Raw genomic sequence first — 19,802 nt, forward strand, 5'->3', positions numbered from 1 at the left:
AAGCACATTAGAACTATTGCTTCCTCTGCATCTAAAAAACTTGGTTTTCTCTTTTGCTCTCGGCGTTACTTTTCTTCCAAACATCTGCTCACTCTGTATAAATCGCAAAGCCGACCTTCCATGGAATATTGTTCCCACATCTGGGGTGGTGCCCCCAAAACCCCTTTCAGGCTTCTTGATTCCATTCAGAAGAGGGCAGTTAGGTTAATTAATTATTCATCTCTAACAGAGTCTCTCCACTTGGTGTCTCATAGACGTACTGTTTCTGCTGCATGCCTCTTCTACAGATCCTTCCATGGGCACTGTTCTTCTGAATTGGCTTCTATAATTCCTACTCTCTCTTTCAAAACAGTCCGAACACGTGCAGCCACCAGCCAACATCCATTTACTGTCCAACTTCAAACTCACAGAACCAACTTTTCATCTTTCTCATTTATTGATTCAACTGCCGTTTTCTGGAACAACCTTCCTTCATACATATTTCCTGAAAATTACAATCTACAGAAGTTCAAGTCCAATATCAACAAATATCTTCTTTCATCTTCTCACCCTCCAACCCAAGCACGGTACTCAGTACTATAGGTTGTAATACCTCTCGTGTTTGGGGTTTACATAAAAAAAAAACCCCCATCCTTTTATCTGTTGTATTGCAGTATGGCAATACTGCTCCAACATTGGAGCAGTTTAATTTTGGAACAGTATTCCCATACTGCTCCAATTTGTATACTAGTCTTCCATGTGCAAAAGTATCAAAAGATTTCCTGAAATCTAAATATATGATATGAAAATTATTTTTTGCATCCAGTTCCTTTGTGATCACATCATAGTATCCAATCAGATTGGCCATACAAGACTTCGCTTTAACAAACCCATGCTGTGTCTAAATTATTACTGCAGTCTTGTCTAGACGACCCTGCAATGCTTCTTTAACCAGGTCTCAGTTATTACAAAATCATTTAACTCCATGATAATTTGATAAACATCTGGCCCTCTTGTCCTCCTTGAATAACTCCTCTTGTGTGAATATAGATGCAAAATACTCATTTAGTTTGACCTCTAGCTGAGAATGATTATCTACAGCCAAACCATTGATATCAAGTGGATCAATCTGATTTATCCCCTTCCTTTCAGAGTTTATATAAGTGAAGAAGTGTCTGCTGTTTTTCTTTACATCCATTGCCAAAGATTTCTGCCTTCTGCCATAATCTGCCTTCACTTGCCTAACCTCCTTTTTAACTTGATTACAGACTAGCTTATATCTACCATAGGCTTATGTTTCACCTGATAATGTATATGTATCCCATGCATTTTTCTTCTGTCTTGAGTCTTATTAGTCCATCTGACATCTATTTGTGTTTAAACCTACAACAGTATTTTTTAGTCCGAACAAAAAGCCTAGCAGCTTCCAAGATTATTTCCTTGACTGCTTCCCATTTAGCATTTGCTGTTGCTAACATCATCAGTTGGTCCCACTATATAGAACTTAAAAAATCTCCAAGACCACTGTAGTCACATTTACGAAAACCAAAACCCTTCCCTTTACCCCCTGATGGTAGTTACATCTTTAAGTAAATCCCACATCAGTACACTGTGATCACTGCCACCTAGTGGTTCCTTTATCTGGAAATTCTTAATGGACAAATAATTGCTGCCAGTAATGATATTAAGAGTGTTACTCACATCGTTTGCCTCTGTAACATGCTGTTGTAGAAAACAATCAACTAATAAATCTTCTAAAGCCTTTATAGTTTGCAAGTTTTAACCCAAGCACGGTACTAAGTACTGTAGGTTCTAATACCTCTCGTGTTTGGGATTCACATAAAAAAAAAAAAGAAAAAAAGGAAACAAGTTCCAGTCAATATCTGGTAAGTTAAAATCCACCATTATGACTCTCAAATTTACTGGCCCACTCTATTTCTCTGTGTAATTGTTCATTGTACTCCTCAGAGTTATTAGGCCTATAACAAACTCCTACCCTCATTTTTGCTTTCCCAGTGCTTATGTCACACCAAACTGACTGAACATTGCATTGTCCATATATGTCAACTGGATGCACTTCCTTAGATTTTATGTTTCTTAACCAACAGCATAACCCCTCCTCCCTTCCTATCCTGTCTATCCTTTCTGTACACATTGTACTTCCCAAACCCAATTCTGCATTCCTTGTGTCTCTGTAACACCACGTCTCTAATATCACGCCAGATCTTCTCCAATTTCCGAGGACATTTGCACTCCCCTTAGATTGTACTTGACTGGTGGGGTCATCATGTTTTGTGGCTACATTTATTGACAGATACACGGTACAGCCATGGGTTGCCCGGGTTATGTCAGTTACAGCAAACATTGCGATGGAGGAGCTGGAGAGTTGTGCATATGCGAAGTTGCTAGATCCCATTCCTTTTTGCTGTCGCTATGTGGATGATGTGTTTGTGGTCATTCCTCAGGGTTCGGGCAACCGACTTTTGCACCACCTTAAATCTCTGGCACTATTCATTCAATTCACCATCGAACTGGAGTCAGACAATACTCTTCCTTTATTGGATTCCCTTGTCTGGCGGGAGGGAACACGTTTGCAGACATCAGTCTATTGCTAGCCGATGTGTGCTGGGCATTTCACCAACTACCAGTCAGCACACGCACGCGACCATCTTCTCGGCATGGCACAAGCCCTACTAACCCACACCTGGACCCACTCTAAACAACAAAGTAGGGATTCATCATGGGGGAAAAAAAAAAAGAAAAAAGTTTTGCATTTGCAAAACTTTTTTCTTTTTTTTTTTTGCAGGTGGGAGAAAGGAAATATTTTGATTGTAGCAATCAAAATTATGGACCCACTCTAGTTCTGTGGATGAGAGGTGCACTGAGATTACTAGGGTTAAGACAGATCTGACGAGGTGCAACTACCCCACCATTGTCCCAGATAGGTGTGACCTACATGTCCACAATCACGTAGTGGCCCACAGGACCATGCACAGTAATGATACCACCTCAACCGTCTTTATCCCTTTCTACCCGAACTTATCGTAACAAATTTCTAGAGTCTTAAAGGCTCATGGGATAAAGTGCTTACAACTTCCGGGCAGTAAGTTGCAATCCCTTGTCTTGAGGGTTAAGACATCAGTCCCCCCCCCCCCTGCTGCAGAGTGGATTAGTCTTACCATATTTCCTGCTGTGACTTCACTGGCTGCTAATTGGGGAAACTGACAGGAGACTCAGTAGTCATGTCTCTGAACACGAGAAAGCTATCCATTTAGCAGATGTGGAGCACTCAGCCATTGCTGAACACTTCTGGTCAACCCAGCATGACATTGATCCACGCCACAACGTCATGATTATTGATCGATCCTGTCATTACCGTCACCACGTCTAGTTGGAATTGCTGTACATCTCATGCTGTAGTGATTCCTTTAACTGGAACATAGGATGTCATGTCCATCCCATTAATGAGACGACCATCCTTTTGGCTGACAAACGTTGGCATTTACAATGTTCAGCTACAACTGCAAGCATTCCCTTCTAACAGCTAATTATTACCTGTAGCACACAGTTCACCTTACATGACTGCAGAAGCATGCATATGACGTTCTGTGTTTTGCACATGGCATTCTGTATATTTGCATTAACTATCACAACTGATGAAGGACACCCTCCTTGTCCAATAGCTATGTATTACTTTCCTGTATTTTTACCTGTGTTTTTGTTCATAGTAAGCATTAAACGTATTTTTGTGTGCAACCTGTTATTTTCTTTTCTTTCCATTTTGCTCTGTAGCACGATACTTTATTGAATTATTCCTATGGCCTTACGTTTCACTTTACAGATGAGCTGACCTCGAGAAGTTTATAGATATTTTTATTGTGTTTTTCTTCCCTTGGGTACTTGACTTACTGGATATAGATCTTGTGGATATGCTTGTATATGTTGCAAGTATATCCACAAGATCCACGTCCAGTAAGCCAAGTATTCAAGTCGTTCATAAAACTGCAAGAGAAAGAGAAGAAAAGAGAGAAAACTGCAGTAGAATAATTTTCTTTGTTTTAATAACTTAATCATTAGCACTTTACAGAATATTTTTGCGATTGTAATTAGCACCTTGAACCTTCAAAAGTTCCAGACATTATTTATTCAACTTGAGCTTTTTAATCACTATTTGTTTGTTATGGAACAAAGTAGGGATTCATCATGGGGGAAAAAAAAAAAAGAAAAAAGTTTTGCATTTGCAGGTGGGAGAAAGGAAATATTTTGATTGTAGCAATCAAAATTATGTACATGTATACATATCCAAATAATCAAAATTACATTGGATTACATGTATTGGGGAAATCATACAGATTGCAGCATTCTGTTAATATAATATAAAACTTTTTGATATCTGTGTTCTATGTATATTGAATTATGCACATGTCAACATTTGTTGGAATTATAAATATAGTTATAAATGTTTCCTTTTTATATATACAGATATGTAAACTAGTGTTTTTTTTTTTTAACTCTCCTTCTACTCTTATCAAGGTATAGCTGGTTTCATTTCGGCAAAAGTATATAGGCAGATGGGAGGACATCAGTGGGTCTGGAACATTAACCTTACATCCTGTTTGTTTTCTGGCAAGTAACTGTATATCTTTTCTTCTATTTGTTATAGTCAATGAAGGAGTTTTTTTTAACCAATTTCTGCTGAATCCATTTTATAGTTCAATATTAGCATTATTAGTATGCATACTTACACTGTGTGGCTGAAGGTATTCAAATAAATATTGTTTATTATGCAAAAAGTCCCTTGCACATGCATATCAGTTCAGATATGATTTATTCTCATGGGGTTTACCTGGGCATCTGTAGCAGTAGTAGTAGTAGCAGCAGCATGTTAGAAGGCCCTTGTACATACTTATCAGTTCAGACATCAGTGTTAATCTTATGGGGTTTACCTGCACATCAGTACCAGTAGTAGCATGTTAGAAATTGGTATGCATTGCAGATGGAGCTTAACTCTCAACATGAGATGATGGTTGGATTTCGCGTGTGCAACTGTAACTCATCCAAGCTTCCCAAAATCCATTGCAGATATTCAAAGAGGTGATACCTCATTGAAAAAATATCTGGTTAGCCTCTCAAATTCACAGAATTGACATAAAGAGGGTAGTTTGTGCATCATAGATCAGATCCAAGAAGCCACAGAAATATAAATCTGTTTATCTGCCATATGTAGTGTGTGAATAAGCCCAATATCATAGTCACCAGTGTGAAATGTCATTTGAAGTAGCATCATTCCTGATGTTCATGGACAATGACAGAAGGTACCATGGAGTGAATCTTTTCATTCCAATGGAATGAAAAGGACATGTTAGGGATATTTTCAGGCATTACCACCAACAGACCTAGTCTGTTGGTGACAATGCCCCAAACCATGAAATCTGTGACCTACCTGAATGCATTAGACAGTTATATGCTACTGCATTGATTTGGCTAGTGTAAGGATGACAATGCCCCATGTCATACACCAAGGGTCATGCAGTAATTTTTTGTGGTCAGTAACATCAAATGTTAGACTGAATAGCTAAGAGCATAGAACTAAACCTTTATTGTACATTTCTGGGAAAAACTAGAATGTCATTAGGTTGCAGCTAAAATGGACTGAATTTCTAACAGCTACTTTGCAGGAGGAATGAAGAATTCTGGTTGACATTACCAGAAGTTCGTAGAATGTACGTCCAGAAGGGTCAATGCTGTCATACAGACCAAAGTATGTACGGGTAGCACCCTGTTTACGACGGTTTGTTTTGCTACAATTCACAATAATGATGTTTTTGAGACCGGAAGGCCTAAAATATCAAAAAACTATAAAAAAAATTTTCAAAAATGGGCAACTATGAATGCCCTCATGGGTAGCATAGTTGGTAGGATAGCTGTCCTCCCCACACCAGGTGGAAAAGACCAGAGTTCAAGTCCCATTGATGAAAGCAGGAATTTTTATGGGCCTTTTTCACAACGTGGCTGAGTAATCAGTCTCAGGCGAGCGCAGCATGGTTTTTTCTCTCAGAAACTCAGGTTTTTTGTCCAGAAAACAGAAAATCAACCTCAGAGCACAAGCAATTTACAGACAATGTACACGAACAACATGGCCGTAGTCGCCAATGCTCCTAACAAACAACAAGCAACTATAAATACCAAATATTATGTAAAGAAATAGTACAGTCAATCAGAGATGAGAGTTATCCCCATCTACCATCTAAGCCTATCAGGTGGCTGGAGATAAGAGGAGAAGAACATTAAGTTCATTTGTTGGTGTACTATTGTTGGGCCACTATTCTACAGTGTCAATTTGTGACTTTTAATTAAAAATTGTTGATAAAATTAATAAAATAATAGCCGCCATATTTAGTAAGAGAAGTACAATAATGCTAAGTGAATGTGAAAATGTCACAGGCTAATAGATTAACAGTAGCCGTTGGCAGAGGTGAAAGTGATTCTTGCACTGCTTCTATTGAAATGCAATTGAGCAGCAGCCTGGAAAGCAAGGCAATGGGGATTTCCAGGACTACTGGGAGTCATAGTGGAACAAGTAAATACATGGGCTGTGTTAGGGGTAACTAAGAGTAGAAACAGGTGCATGTATACTTGCATTTACACCAATGCTAGGAGTATAGTTAATAAATTTGAGCTTGAAGTGCTAGTCAAGACATCAAATGCAGATATTGTTGGGATATCAGACAAGTGGTGTCACACAGACATAAGCAGTGTAGAACTGGAATTTGGAGATAACAATGTGTACAGAAAGGATAGACAGGACAGGAAGGGAGGAGGGGGTTATGCTGTTAATTAAGAAACACATAAAATCTACGGAAGTACATCCAATTGATGTGGTTGGACAATGCAATGTAGAGTCCGATTGGTGTGACATAAGCACTGGGAAAGGGAAAAATCAGAGTAGGTCTAATGAATCTGATGAGTATAATGAGCAATTGTGCAGAGAAATAGTGGGCCAGTAAATCAGAGTGTCTTATAATGGGAGATTTTAATTTCCCAGATATTGCCTGGAATTTGTGGGTTGGTCACTCACACACTAGTATTAGTAATGGCCACATGGTGCAAGAAAGCCTATGGCTTAAGCTGCACCAGCAAAAAAAAAAAAAAAAAAAAAAAAAGAATAAAACAGTGATTAAAAAAAACAAACTAATAATTAATAAAAGAAAAGGAAATTAAACCTATTGTCCTATGCGTTTTCCTCACCCAAAGGTACTATCCAGATGACTTTTGAATTTCCCCAAACTGTCAGCCTCTACCACCCATGTAGGCAACTTATTCCAGTAATTTATAACTCGCTTGCTAAAATAAAACTTCCTGCAGTCCAATCTAAACATCTACCCCCGTAATTTGAATTTATGTCCCCTAGTTGTAGCATCATTTATAATCTTGAAAATGTCGTCCTCATTCATTTTACTGATTCTTCTCAGAGCCTTAAACACCTCAATCAAATCTCCTCTAAGGTGTCTAGTTTCCAAACTCTGCAACCCACATATTCGAAGTCTTTCTTCATTAGGATGCCCTTTTGCTGATCTCACCAGGCGAGTTACCTGTCTTTGCACCCTTTCAAGAAGCTCAATGTCTTTCTTTAGGTGCGGTCTCTATACTTGAACACAGTATTCCAAGTGTGGTCTAACAAAAGCCTTATATAATGGGATTATCACATCCTCTATCCCTTCATCAATGTCTTTTATGAAAATTAAAAACAACAGTGCTCCTAATACTGATCCTTGGGGAACCCCACTTCTTACATCAACCCGATCTGAAGAATAGCCATTTATCACAACCATCTGCCTCCTGCCCTGAGGCCATCCTGATATCCATCTAAGGATTTTCCCAGTGATTCCAACCTGTTCCAGCTTATAAAGCAACTGCTCAAAAAAGCAAAGCTTTTGACAGCAAAGCTTCAGCAAAGCTTTTGACTCAACTGAGTCAAAAGCTTTGCTGAAAAGCTTTCCTGCCCACATCAACGCCAGAGCTTGCACTTGGTCATCACGCAACACAGTGGCAACCCCAAGGCAGAATGCGCTGGTCCCACAGAAACAAGTAGTTGTTGGTGACTCTGTTGTCAGGGAAACGGGGAACATGCTTTGTAAAAAGGATAGGTGGAACAGGACCAGGTTATGTCTGCCAGGGGTAAAGATTGATGACGTTGTAGAGCGGATATAAACAGAAACTGTGCAAGAATATTTCCTGATGCTATCGAGGCAGTGTTAGGTGGATCGGAAAACTGCTAGCTTGGGGGGATACAAGGAGTAATAGATCAACAGTAGCCACTGGCAGAGGTGAAAGTGATTCTCGCACTGCTTCTATTGGAATGAGCAGAAGCCTGGAAAACAAGATGCAGGATGTTTCAAAGACTGCTGGGAGTCATTGCGGAACAAGGAAACACATGGGTTGTGTTAGGATAGCTAAGAATAGGAACAGGTGCATGTATACTTGCATGTACACCAATGCTAGGAGTTTGGTAAATAAATTTGATGAATTTGAGGTATTGCTCAACGCATCAAAGGCGGATATTGTTGGGATATCAGAGACTTGGTGTCACACAGATATAAGAAATGCAGAACTGGAATTTGTGGTGTACAACGTCTACAGAAAGGATAGACAGGATAGGAAGGGAGGGGGGGGGTTATGCTATTAGTTAAGAAACACATAAAATCCAAGGAAGTGAAGCCAGTCGACATCGTTGGACACTGCAGTGTTGAGTCAGTTTGGTGTGACATTAGCATTGGGAGATCAAAATTGAGAGTAGGAGTCTGCTATAGGCCTAATATGAGTATAATATGAAACTGTACAGGGAAATAGTGAGCCAGTAAATCAAAGAGTCTTATAATGGGGGATTTTAATTTCCCAGATATTGACTTGAATTTGTGGGTAGGTCACTCACACACTAGCAAGGCTTTTGTGGATTTATTGGATGATTGTTTTCTACATCAGCATGTTTGGGAGGCAACTAGAGGGAGTAATATTCTTGATGTAATTATCAGTAGTGATTCTTCATGCATTAGGAATCTGCAGGTAAAGGAACCATTGGTGGCAGTGTGCTTATTGCTTTCGTAAAGGCGATTAAGATAGTCTGAGACAGTATTTAAATTCTATACAGTGGAACCAACTGATGATGTTACCAACAGCAAATTCAAAATGGGAAGCATTCAAAGAACTTATTTTGGAAGCTGCTAGGCTTTACATACCAACTAAGAAATATTGTTCAAGGTTTAGGCCTAAATGGATGTCAGATGAACTAATGAGACATATGGCAGAGAAGAAAAATGCATGGGATACATATAAATTAACACGTTACATAGAAGCCTATGATAGATATAAGCTGGTCTGTAACCAAGTCACAAAGGAGGATAGGCAGGCAAAGGCAGATTATGAGTAATCTTTGGCAAAGGATGCAAAGAAAAACAGCAAAGAGTTCTTTACTTATGTAAACTCTAGAAGGAAGGGGATGATTCAGATTGGTCCACTTGATATCGATGGGTCAACTGTTGATGACCCTGCTCAGGTAGCTAATAAACTAAATGAATATTTTGCATCGACATTCACACGTGAGGAGTTATTCAGCGAGGTGAATGCCAGAGGTGTATTCAACTCTGGCAGTAAGCTAGATAATCTTGTAATAACTGAGAGTAAGTGGAGGGGAAATTGTTGAAGATAACACAAGAAAGGCACCTGGGGTGGATGGTATCTATCCAGTTGTATTAAAGGAGGCAGCAAAGGAAGTAAGTAAACCCTTAGCCATAATTATGAGAGCTTCCTTGGACTCAGGGGAGGTATCCATAGACTGGAGATGTGCAAAGTGACCCCAATTCACAAAGGAAGATCAAAGGCTGACACAAGTAATTATAGACCTGAGTTTAACTTCTGTTCCAGGAAAATTAATGGAGGCACTGGTTAAAGAAGCACTGCAGGATCATCTAGACAAGACTGCAGTTATAGCTTGAACACAGCATGGTTTTGTTAAGGGGAAGTCTTGCCTGAACAATTTGATTGGATACTATGTTGCAGTCACAAAAGAGCTGGATGCAGGGAATAACTTTGATATTATATACTTGAATCTTAGAAAGGCTTTTGATACTGTTGCACATGGAAGACTGTTGCACAAATTGGAGCAGTGTGGCATTGCAGGCAAATTGCTGCTATGGATAAAGGGGTGGTTGAGGGGAGAAGACAGAGTGGTAATCAATGGACACTGCTCATTGTGGACTAATGTTACTAGTGGAGTCCCTCAGGGTTTAGTATTGGGCCCATTGTTGTTTTCTGTATTTATAAGTAATATTGATGATGGTGGTATATCAAGCTTAATGTCCAAGTTTGCAGACGATACAAAGGTTGGCAGAGTTATTAAGGATACTACTGATGCTATGCTGCTGCAACAGGAACTGGAAAGGTTGAGCAGATGGGCTGAGAGGTTGCAAATTAAGTTGAACATTGACAAATGTAAAGTACGGCATATGAGAAGCAGTAACCCCAGAGTAGCATTAGCATTAGTAGAGGCATTTGATTCAAGAAAGCAAGCTTATACAGCATCAGCGAAAAAAAAAAATAAATAAAATAAAGTAAAATAAATAAATAACAAATAACCACTTCCACTTCACCCCTCTGTTCATTCGAAATACCTGTCCAGCTGAGCCTTAAACTTATTTAGGCTATCAACTTCCACGACAAGGGATGGAAGTCTGTTCCACCTACCAACCACCCGCTTGCTAAAGGCAAATTTCCGCACATCTATCCTAATCTATCTTTCCTCAATTTGAATTTATGCCCTCTCAGGTGATTATTCTGAGCAAGAGGAAGAATCCCATCAGCATTGAGCATGCTCAAACCATTCAAGGCTTTGTACACCTCTATCAGATCACCTCGCTGGTGCCTAGTCTCCAGACTGTAATTCATAAGAGCATTCAAATTCACTTTCTTCATAAGAGCACCCCTTTGTTCCATTCACTAATCTTGTTACCCTTCTCTGTACTCGTTCCAGCAGCTCTACATCCTTCTTGAAATGAGGCTTCCAGGCCTGTATACAGTACTCTAGGAGTGGCCTGACCATTGCCTTATACAAGGGAATAATCACCTCCTTATCTCTGCTAGAACAATTCCTATATATCATTGACAATACACCATGAGCTACTCTTGCAGCCCGTCTGCACTGCTCAGAGAACTTCATATCTGCCTGCACAACCACCCCCAGGTCCCTTTCATTCTCTACCACTGTCAGTGTAGTACCACAGAGTTGATACGTTGCTCTGAGGTTGCTGTTTCCCATATGTAGTACTTTACATTTGTCAGTGTTAAACTTCATTTGCCCATCTCAGCCCATCTGCTCAACCTTTCCAGATCCTGTTGCAGCAGCATAGTGTCAGTAGTGGCCTTGACAACCCTGCCAACCTTCATATCGTCTGCAAACTTGGACATTAAGCTTGATATACCATCATCAATATCATTTATAAATACAGAAAACAATAATGGACCCAATACTGAACCCTGAGGGACTCCACTAATAACATTAGTCACGATGAGCAGTGTCCATTGATTACCACTCTCTGTCTTCTCCCCCTCAACCACCACTTTATCCATAGCAGCAATTTGCCTCCAATGCCACACTGCTCCAATTTGTGCAGCAGTCTTCCATGTGCAACAGTATCAAAAGCCTTTCTAAGATCCACGTATATAATATCAAAGTTATTCCCTGCATCCAGTTCTTTTGTGACTGCATCATAGTATCCAATCAAATTGGTCAGGCAAGACTTCCCCTTAACAAAACCATGCTGTGTCCGAGCTCTAACTGAAGTCTTGTCTAGATGATCCTGCAGTGCTTCTTTAACCAGTGCCTCCATTAATTTTCCGGGAACAGAAGTTAAACTCACAGGTCTATAATTACTTGTGTTAGCCTTTGATCCTCCCTTGTGAATTGGGGTCACATTTGCACATCTCCAGTCCATGGGTACCTCCCCTGAGTCCAAGGATGCTCTCATAATTATGGATAAGAGTTTGCTTACTTCCTTTGCTGCCTCCTTTAATATAACCGGATAGATCCCATCCACCCCAGGTGCCTTTCTTGTGTTTATCTTCAACAATTTCTCCTCCACTTTACTCTCAGTTATTACAAGATTCTCTAGCTTACTGCTAGAGTTGAATACACCTCTGGCATTCCCCTCGCTGAATAACTCCTCGTGTGGATTTCGATGCAAAATATTGATTTAGTTTGTTAGCTACCTGAGCAGGGTCATCAACAGTTGACCCATCGATATCAAGTGGACCAATCTGATTCATCCCCTTCCTTCTAGAGTTTACATAAGTAAAGAACTCTTTGCTGTTTTTCTTCGCATCCCTTGCCAAGGATCTCTCGTAATCTGCCTTCGCCTGCCTAACCTCCTTTGTAACTTGGTTACAGATCAACTTGTATCTATCATAGGCTTCTGTGTCACGTGTTAATTTGTATGTATCCCATGCATTTTTCTTCTCTGCCATATGTCTCATTAGTTCATCTGACATCCATTTGGGCCTGAACCTTGAACAATATTTCTTAGTTGGTATGTAAAGCCTAGTAGCTTCCAAGATAAGTTCTTTGAATGCTTCCCATTTTGAATTTGCTGTTGGTAACATCATCAGTTGATCCCACTGTATAGAATTTAAATACTGTCTCAGTCCATCGTAGTCGCCTTTACGAAAGCAATACCCCTTTCCTTTACCCCTAATGGTAGTTACTTCTTTGAGTAACTCCCACTTCAGAACACTGTGATCACTGCCACCTAGTGGTTCATTTATCTGCAGATTCTTAATGCATCAAGAATCACTACTGATAATCAAATCAAGAGTATTACTCCCTCTAGTTGCCTCCCGAACATGCTGATGTAGAAAACAATCATCCAATAAATCCACAAAAGCCTTGCTAGTGTGTGAGTGACCAGCCCCCAAATACCAGTCAATATCTGGGAAATTAAAATCCCCCATTATAAGACTCTCTGATTTACTGGCCCACTCTATTTCTCTGTACAGTTTCTTATTATACTCATCAGAGTCATTAGGCCTATAGCACACTCCTACTCTCAATTTTGATCTCCCAATGCTTATGTCACACCAAACTGACTCGACACTGCACTGTCCAGCGATGTCGACTGGTTTCACTTCCTTGGATTTTATGTGTTTCTTAACTAATAGCATAACCCCTCCTCCCTTCCTATCTTGTCTATCCTTTCTGTAGACATTGTACTCCCCAAATTCCAGTTCTGCATTCCTTATATCTTTGTGACACCACGTCTCTGAAATCCCAACAAAATCTGCCTTTGATGTTTTGAGCAATACCTCAAATTCATCAAATTTATTTACTAAACTCCTAGCATTGGTGTACACGCAAGTATACATGCACCTATTTCTATTCTTAGCTACCCTAACACAACCCATGTGTTTACTTGTACCGCAGTGACTCCCGGCAGTCTCTGAAATATCCTGCATCTTATTTTCCTGTTTGCTGCTCATTCCAATAGAAGCAGTGCAAGATTCACTTTCTCCTCTGCCAGTGGCTACTGTTAATCTATTAGTCCTTGTATCCCCCCCAATCTAGCAGTTTTCCGACCCACCTAACACTGCCTCGATAGCATCAGCAAACATTCTTGCACCCTTTCTATTTAAGTGTATCCCATCTCTGCAGAAGCAGTCTCTCCTGTTAACAAGTACAGACCAGGCTGAAAAAAATTCTACCCCTTGAGCCCTGCACAATCTTTCCAGGGCCAAATTGATCAACAGGGCTCTCATCATATACTCCCTCCTATTGTGTCTGGGCAGAATTGCAGACACTTTCAAATTCAACCCTAAAACGTATATAGTAACGTATCAACTCTGTGGTACTACACCGACAGTGGTAGAGAATGAAAAGGACCTGGGGGTAATTGTGCAGGCAGATATGAAGTTTTCTGAGCCGTGTAGATGATCTGCAAGAGTAGCTCATGGTGTTTTGTCAATGATATATACAGGAATTTTTCTAGCAGTGATAAGAAAGTGATTATCCCCTTGTATAAGGCAGTGGTCAGGCCACACCTTGAGTACTGTATATAGGTCTGGAGGCCTCATTTTAGCGAGTGCAGAGAAGGGCAACAAGATTGGTGAATGGAACAAAAGGTTACTCTTATGAAGAAAGGCTTATTCTTTTGCAAATCACATTGTCTGGAGATTAGGTACCTGCGAGGTGATCTGATTGAGGTGTATAAAGCCTCGAATGGTTTGAGCATGCTCAGTGCTGATGGGATTCTTTCTCTTGCTCAGAAAAATCACCTGAGAGGGCATAAATTCAAATTGAAGATAGACAATTGTAGGATAGATGTGCGGAAGTTTGCCTTTTACCAGCATGTCGTTGAATGCCGGAAGAAACTTCCATCTGTTATTGTAGAAATTGATGGCTTAAACAGATTCAAGGCAGAACTAGCAAACATTTGGAGTGAGTGGATGGGTGAAATGAGAAGAGGGTGTGTGGGTTTTTTTTTTTTTTTTTTTTTTTTTGGCGTATGCTATATAAGCTTGCTTTCTTGCATCCTGTACCCTTGCTAATGTCACTAAAAAGCCACATAGATCTATCACATAGGAAAAAAAGATGGATGTAATTTGTAGAATAGAAGATGGTCAGACCCGTCCTAATGTGTGTAGCAGTATGAAATTGCCTCCATCTTATGTAAGTACCATAATGAAAAATGCAGATGAAATAAAACAGTCATTGCAATATTCTACGACAGTAAGTGCGACCCAAGTGAGTTATGGCAAAAATAAACTTTTAGAAAAAATTAAAAAATTATTGTCATTGTCCTGTTATTGCGAGACTTAAATCAAAAATACATTCTGTTGACTCAAGCTGTTATTACTGATAAGGCAAAGTCAGTTTTTGAAGATCTTAAGGAAACATATGTATCAAGGGATGATTCATGCGATTTAAATCTCAAAGTAAATGCTTCTGTGTAAAATTAAGTGGCGAGGCGGCAAGTGCCGATTCTGAAGCAGCTGTAGCATTTCCTGCAGAGGAGGGTAATTATCCTCCTTATCTTATTTTTAATGTTGACAAGACCAGTCATTATTGGAAAAAATTGCCATCAAGAACCATTGCCCATGAAGTGCAGACCAGGTTTCACAGCTGCAAAAGGCAGGCTAACACTTCTGCTGGGTGCAAATGTCTCTGGAACTTTAAAATTAAAACCAAATGTTGGTGTACCATTCACAGACACCAAATGCTCTCAAGGGCCTAAACAAAGCCACATTGCCAGTCTACTGGAAATGGAACAGGAGGGCTTGGGTGACACAACAAATATTCTTGTATTGGTACACAAACTATTTTTGCCCTACTCTGCTCTGATTTTGTTAAGAGAAAGAGAATGAGTTACCAGTCAAGGTTCTTCACCTGGACAATGCCCCTGTCCATCTGCAAACCTTGCTGAAGTCAGAACATCTCTGGATGTCAGGGTTGTTTACATGCCACTAAACACCACTTCAGTTTTGCAACCAATTGACTAGGAGGTAACAGCAATCTTTAAAGCCCCTTCCTTACCTCCACCAAACCTTCAGGGAAATGGCGAGAGTATCTGACAGGTTTTTTTTTTTTTTTTTTGATTTGGTAGTTGTTGGCGCATCGGCTTCTGTGGCCATATTGCACCTCCCAAGGTTTTTGCAGTACTTTGATCCAAGCCCGAGGCGGGAATCGAACCCGCGACCTTTGGGTTGCCGGGCAGGTACTTTACCCACTCGGCTAGCCCGGTCGGCCTATCTGACAGGTTAGTCAAAACTGTTAGGTATTATTGGCACCCATTCGACATTTTAAAGGGCATTAATAACATCGATGCAGCTTGGGAGAAAGCGTCAGTGAACTGTTTGCATGGAGTGTGGTGCAAATTTCTCCCACGATTTATGCATAACTTCACAGGATTAGAGCAATGGAGAACATTGTTGAAGACATTAGCAGGCTGGTGCAAGAGGCAGGATTGCACGAGGTTATAGCTGAAGATGTAACAGAGCTGTTGGATAGCCATGGACAGCAGCTTTCCAATGAAGACTTAGGCTTAATATTAGTAGAGGCATATGATGCAAGAAATCAAGCTTATACAGCATCAGCCAAAAAAAAAAAAAAAAAAAAAAATATTTCACATATCCATTCTCTTCTTTGGATTTATTTGAGCTATCAACTTCCACAACAACAGATGGAAGTTTGTTCCAGCAATCAAATACCTGCTGGGGAAAAAAAAAAAGCGATCTTTTACCTGCTGGCTAAAGGCAAATTTCCAAACATCTATTCCACTACACTACAATTGTTGTTCTTCAATTTGAATTTATGACCCCTCAGGTTCATAATCTGAGCAAGAGGAAGAATCTCCTTACATTGAACCTGCTCAACTAATTCAAAGCCTTATACACCTGATAGCTTAAATAAATTCAAGGAAGAACTGGACAAACTTTTAGAGAGAGAGAGAGAGAGAGAGAGAGAGAGAGAGAGAGAGAGAGAGAGAGAGAGAGAGAGAATGGATGTGTGAAATGAGTTTTCGACTTAAACCTTTCTTCGTAAAAGGACCCTTTCGTTCCCCTCACCTTCTCTGTACTCATTCTAGGTTGCTAGAATGAATTTCTTCCTAAAATGAGGTCTCCAGATCTGTATGCAGTACTCAAGGATGGCCTGATCATGGCCTTATACAAGGGTACGTTCACCTCCTTATCCCTGCTAGCAGAATTCCTGTATATCATTCACAAGACCCCATGAGCTACTCTTCCAGCATATCTGTCTGCACAATTATCCCCTGGTCTTGTTCATTCTCCACTGCCTCGAATGTAGTACCACACAGTTGGTACGTTACTCTGGGGTTACTGCTACCCATATGCAATACTTTACATTTGTCAGTGTTAACTATAGGCTGGCTAGTCCGGCTTTAGTGGTAGAGAAAATCTTCGAGACAGTGAGTAAGAGTTCAATCCCAGGACATTTAGATATAAATGGCATTCTCAACAGAAACACATGGTTTTGTTAAGCGAAAATTATGTTTAACTTACATGGTAAGCTATTTTAGTAGCAGTAGTAGCAAATGATTCAAGAAAGCAAGCTTATATAGCATCAGACAAAAAAAAAATCAGTTCACCTATCCATACCCTCCAAGAATTTTAGTTTTTACTTGAATTTATTCAAACCACATTTGCCCTACTCTGCTCAAACCATCCACTTCCGCATGACAGATGGAAACCTGTTCCAACAATCAATCACCCACTGGCTGAAAGCAAACTTCCTCACATCTGTCTTGCAACCATCCTTTCTCAACATAAATTTATGCTCCCTCGTGTGTATAGTCTTAGAATGAGAAAGAATACCATTCTCATTCAGCTTACTCAATCCATTCAAGACTTTAAACACCTCAGTCAGATCACCCTGCAGGGTGATCTAAACTGCAGGTGCGTAGTCTCTGGAAGCTGAAATTTGCAGAACTGAAGCCTTTCTAGGTAAGAGCACCCTTTTGTTCCCTTTACCAATCTGGTTGCCCTTCTCTATACCCATTTCAGCAGATCTACATCCTTTCTAATGTGAGGCTTCCAGACTTGTATACAATACTCATGGTGCAGCCTGAACATGGCCTTGTGCAACTGGGTAATCACCTCCTTATAACTGCTAGCAAAATTTCAGTATATCATTGACAAAACTCCATGAGTTGTTCTGGCAGCACGTTTGCATTGCTCAGAGAATTTCATATCTCAAATTTTCTGAGCAGAGCACAGCATATTTTAACACAGTTATTCGTGAGCTAGATGGAGGGAGCAATTTTGGCTTAGTTTAATTGGATTTTAGCAAGGCATTTGAGTCAGTCCCTCAAGAGAGGTTACTGTATAAACTCTCACATGTTGCAGGTTGGATTCAGGGAAGAAGGCAGAGGTGTGAGTAAAATGGATATTCTTCAGAACGGTGTAACATCAGAAGTGGGATCCCTCAAGGATTGCTTCTTGGATCACTGTTTATGATTTTCATAAACGACTGTGGGGAATGGAATAAAGGGCATGATGTCAAAATTTGCTTATAATGTAAAGATTGGGAGAGTTGTTAATGATCAGTGCCAAGCAACACAGGCTTCAAGAATGGTGAGAAAAGTGGCAGCTATGTTTTAATGCAACAAAATGCCACCCCATTATACACTTGGTGGGGTTTAATTATAAACAGTAAAGGAAGAAAGGGATCTCAGAGTTGCGATACGGGCAGATAGGAAGTTTTCTGAGAGCAGTGTAAATAGGCGGCCCAGAAAGCCCATGGCGTTCTATCGATAATTTATTGAACAATATGCTGTTGAGATAGGGAGGTCATAATCCCACATAATGCAATTGTAAGACTTCATTTGGGTACATATTGTGTCCAAGTATGGAGACTTCATCTGGGAAAAAAAATTCATTGACTTTCTTGAAATGGTGAGATTTCAAGGCGACCATGTGATGAAGGATTTTGACTATGTTGGACTACAAAGCTTGCAACCAAGTCCCTCATAATTGCCTCACTTAACTCATATATTGTGTTCGATTCTTAAAATCTTTCAGCTGAGAGACAAGCCATCTTATTATGCCTGCTTTAACTTCTTATCAGAGTTACATTTGCTGTATTGGAGATTTTCTTTAAGCTCTGGCAATTAAAAAAGTTGTTCTGGGTAGAATTTGAGCTATAGGTAAATGCAGAACAACTTCAAATTCTAGAAATTCTTGCCAGCATTGCACAGCTGTAGTAAGGTCATGTGTTATTATGTTGAAGCAACACTTCTATGCTGCAAGATCTTATTCTTTTGGTTCTTTTAATTTTTTTGAACTTGTTCAATGTTTCAGTGTGTTGAACTGGATTGACTGTTTAGTGCAGTGTTTCCCAACCTTTTTTGAGTCACGACCCCCCCCCCCTTTTATAATAGCCAAGTAACCTGTGACCCCACCACATTTGCATAAAAAGGCATTTTAATGGGGTAAAGAAAATACATTAAACATAGATCTTTCAGAATATAATTCTAACCTAATATTTAATGTGATAGTTGTACTTGCATCTGGGCAACCAGCTTCAAAATTCATGGCTGAGTTTGTTAAAGCCAACCTCATGTCATCCTCAACATTCAGTCTATTTCTTGCCTTTGTTTTGATATGAAGAAGTGTTGAAAACCTACTCTCGCAGAGATATGTAGAGGCAAATGGAAGTAAAACTCGAAAGGCAAGCATGGTGACATCTGGATATGACTGATACATAGCACACCAGAACTGAGTCAGCAATTTTTCATAAAACAAATTACGTGCCGAGAAATCATTCCACAGATCCAAGAATTCATCCTGTATTTCATCGGGAATGCTGGTTGCATTCAGGGAAGCAGAGAGTGGGTTTCGGACCAGTGCAGCAGCTTCTTCTGTAAGCTCAGGAAAGTACCGCTGAAATTCCTTTTCAAGGGATCCAAGGTGCCCAATAATCTCCTCCTTCAGATTCTCATCCAGTTTACCTTCATATTCCTCTACCACACTGCAGAGTTTTTCAAATATAGCAATATTTCCAAAATTTACTTTCTGACGCCAGTTTTGCAGCTTGGATACAAATGCCTGAAGATTGTCTTGAAATTGGATAATGTGTGTTTCCTTTCCCTGAAGTTTCAAGTTCAGCTTATTTGGCTGGTCTAAAATGTCTGCTGAGTAAGCGACTCTTTTCTTCCAAGCTTCATCATTAAAGTAAGCCACAAGGTCATGTTTCCCTTGCACTTCCAGGAACAACTTGATTTCATCTTTCAACTCATTTGACAATATTTCCTTTCGGCAACCAG

At 39.9% G+C, this 19,802-nt stretch overlaps 1 protein-coding gene across 1 annotated transcript in view; it reads left to right on the forward strand.

Moving 5' to 3' along the window:
• The window catches only part of LOC150077646 (transmembrane 9 superfamily member 1-like), a 274,121-nt gene that overhangs the window by 183,262 nt on the left and 71,057 nt on the right, over nucleotides 1-19,802 (forward strand). The window contains exon 11 of the mRNA XM_090385415.1: nucleotides 4,513-4,605. Within this exon, the coding sequence (XP_090241541.1) occupies nucleotides 4,513-4,605 (93 nt within the window). The remainder of the gene's footprint in view (nucleotides 1-4,512; nucleotides 4,606-19,802) is intronic.

Source organism: Mastigoproctus giganteus, chromosome 11, assembly GCF_048544385.1.
Source record: "Mastigoproctus giganteus isolate SK-2022 chromosome 11, ASM4854438v1, whole genome shotgun sequence".
NCBI classification, from domain to species: domain Eukaryota; kingdom Metazoa; phylum Arthropoda; class Arachnida; order Uropygi; family Thelyphonidae; genus Mastigoproctus; species Mastigoproctus giganteus.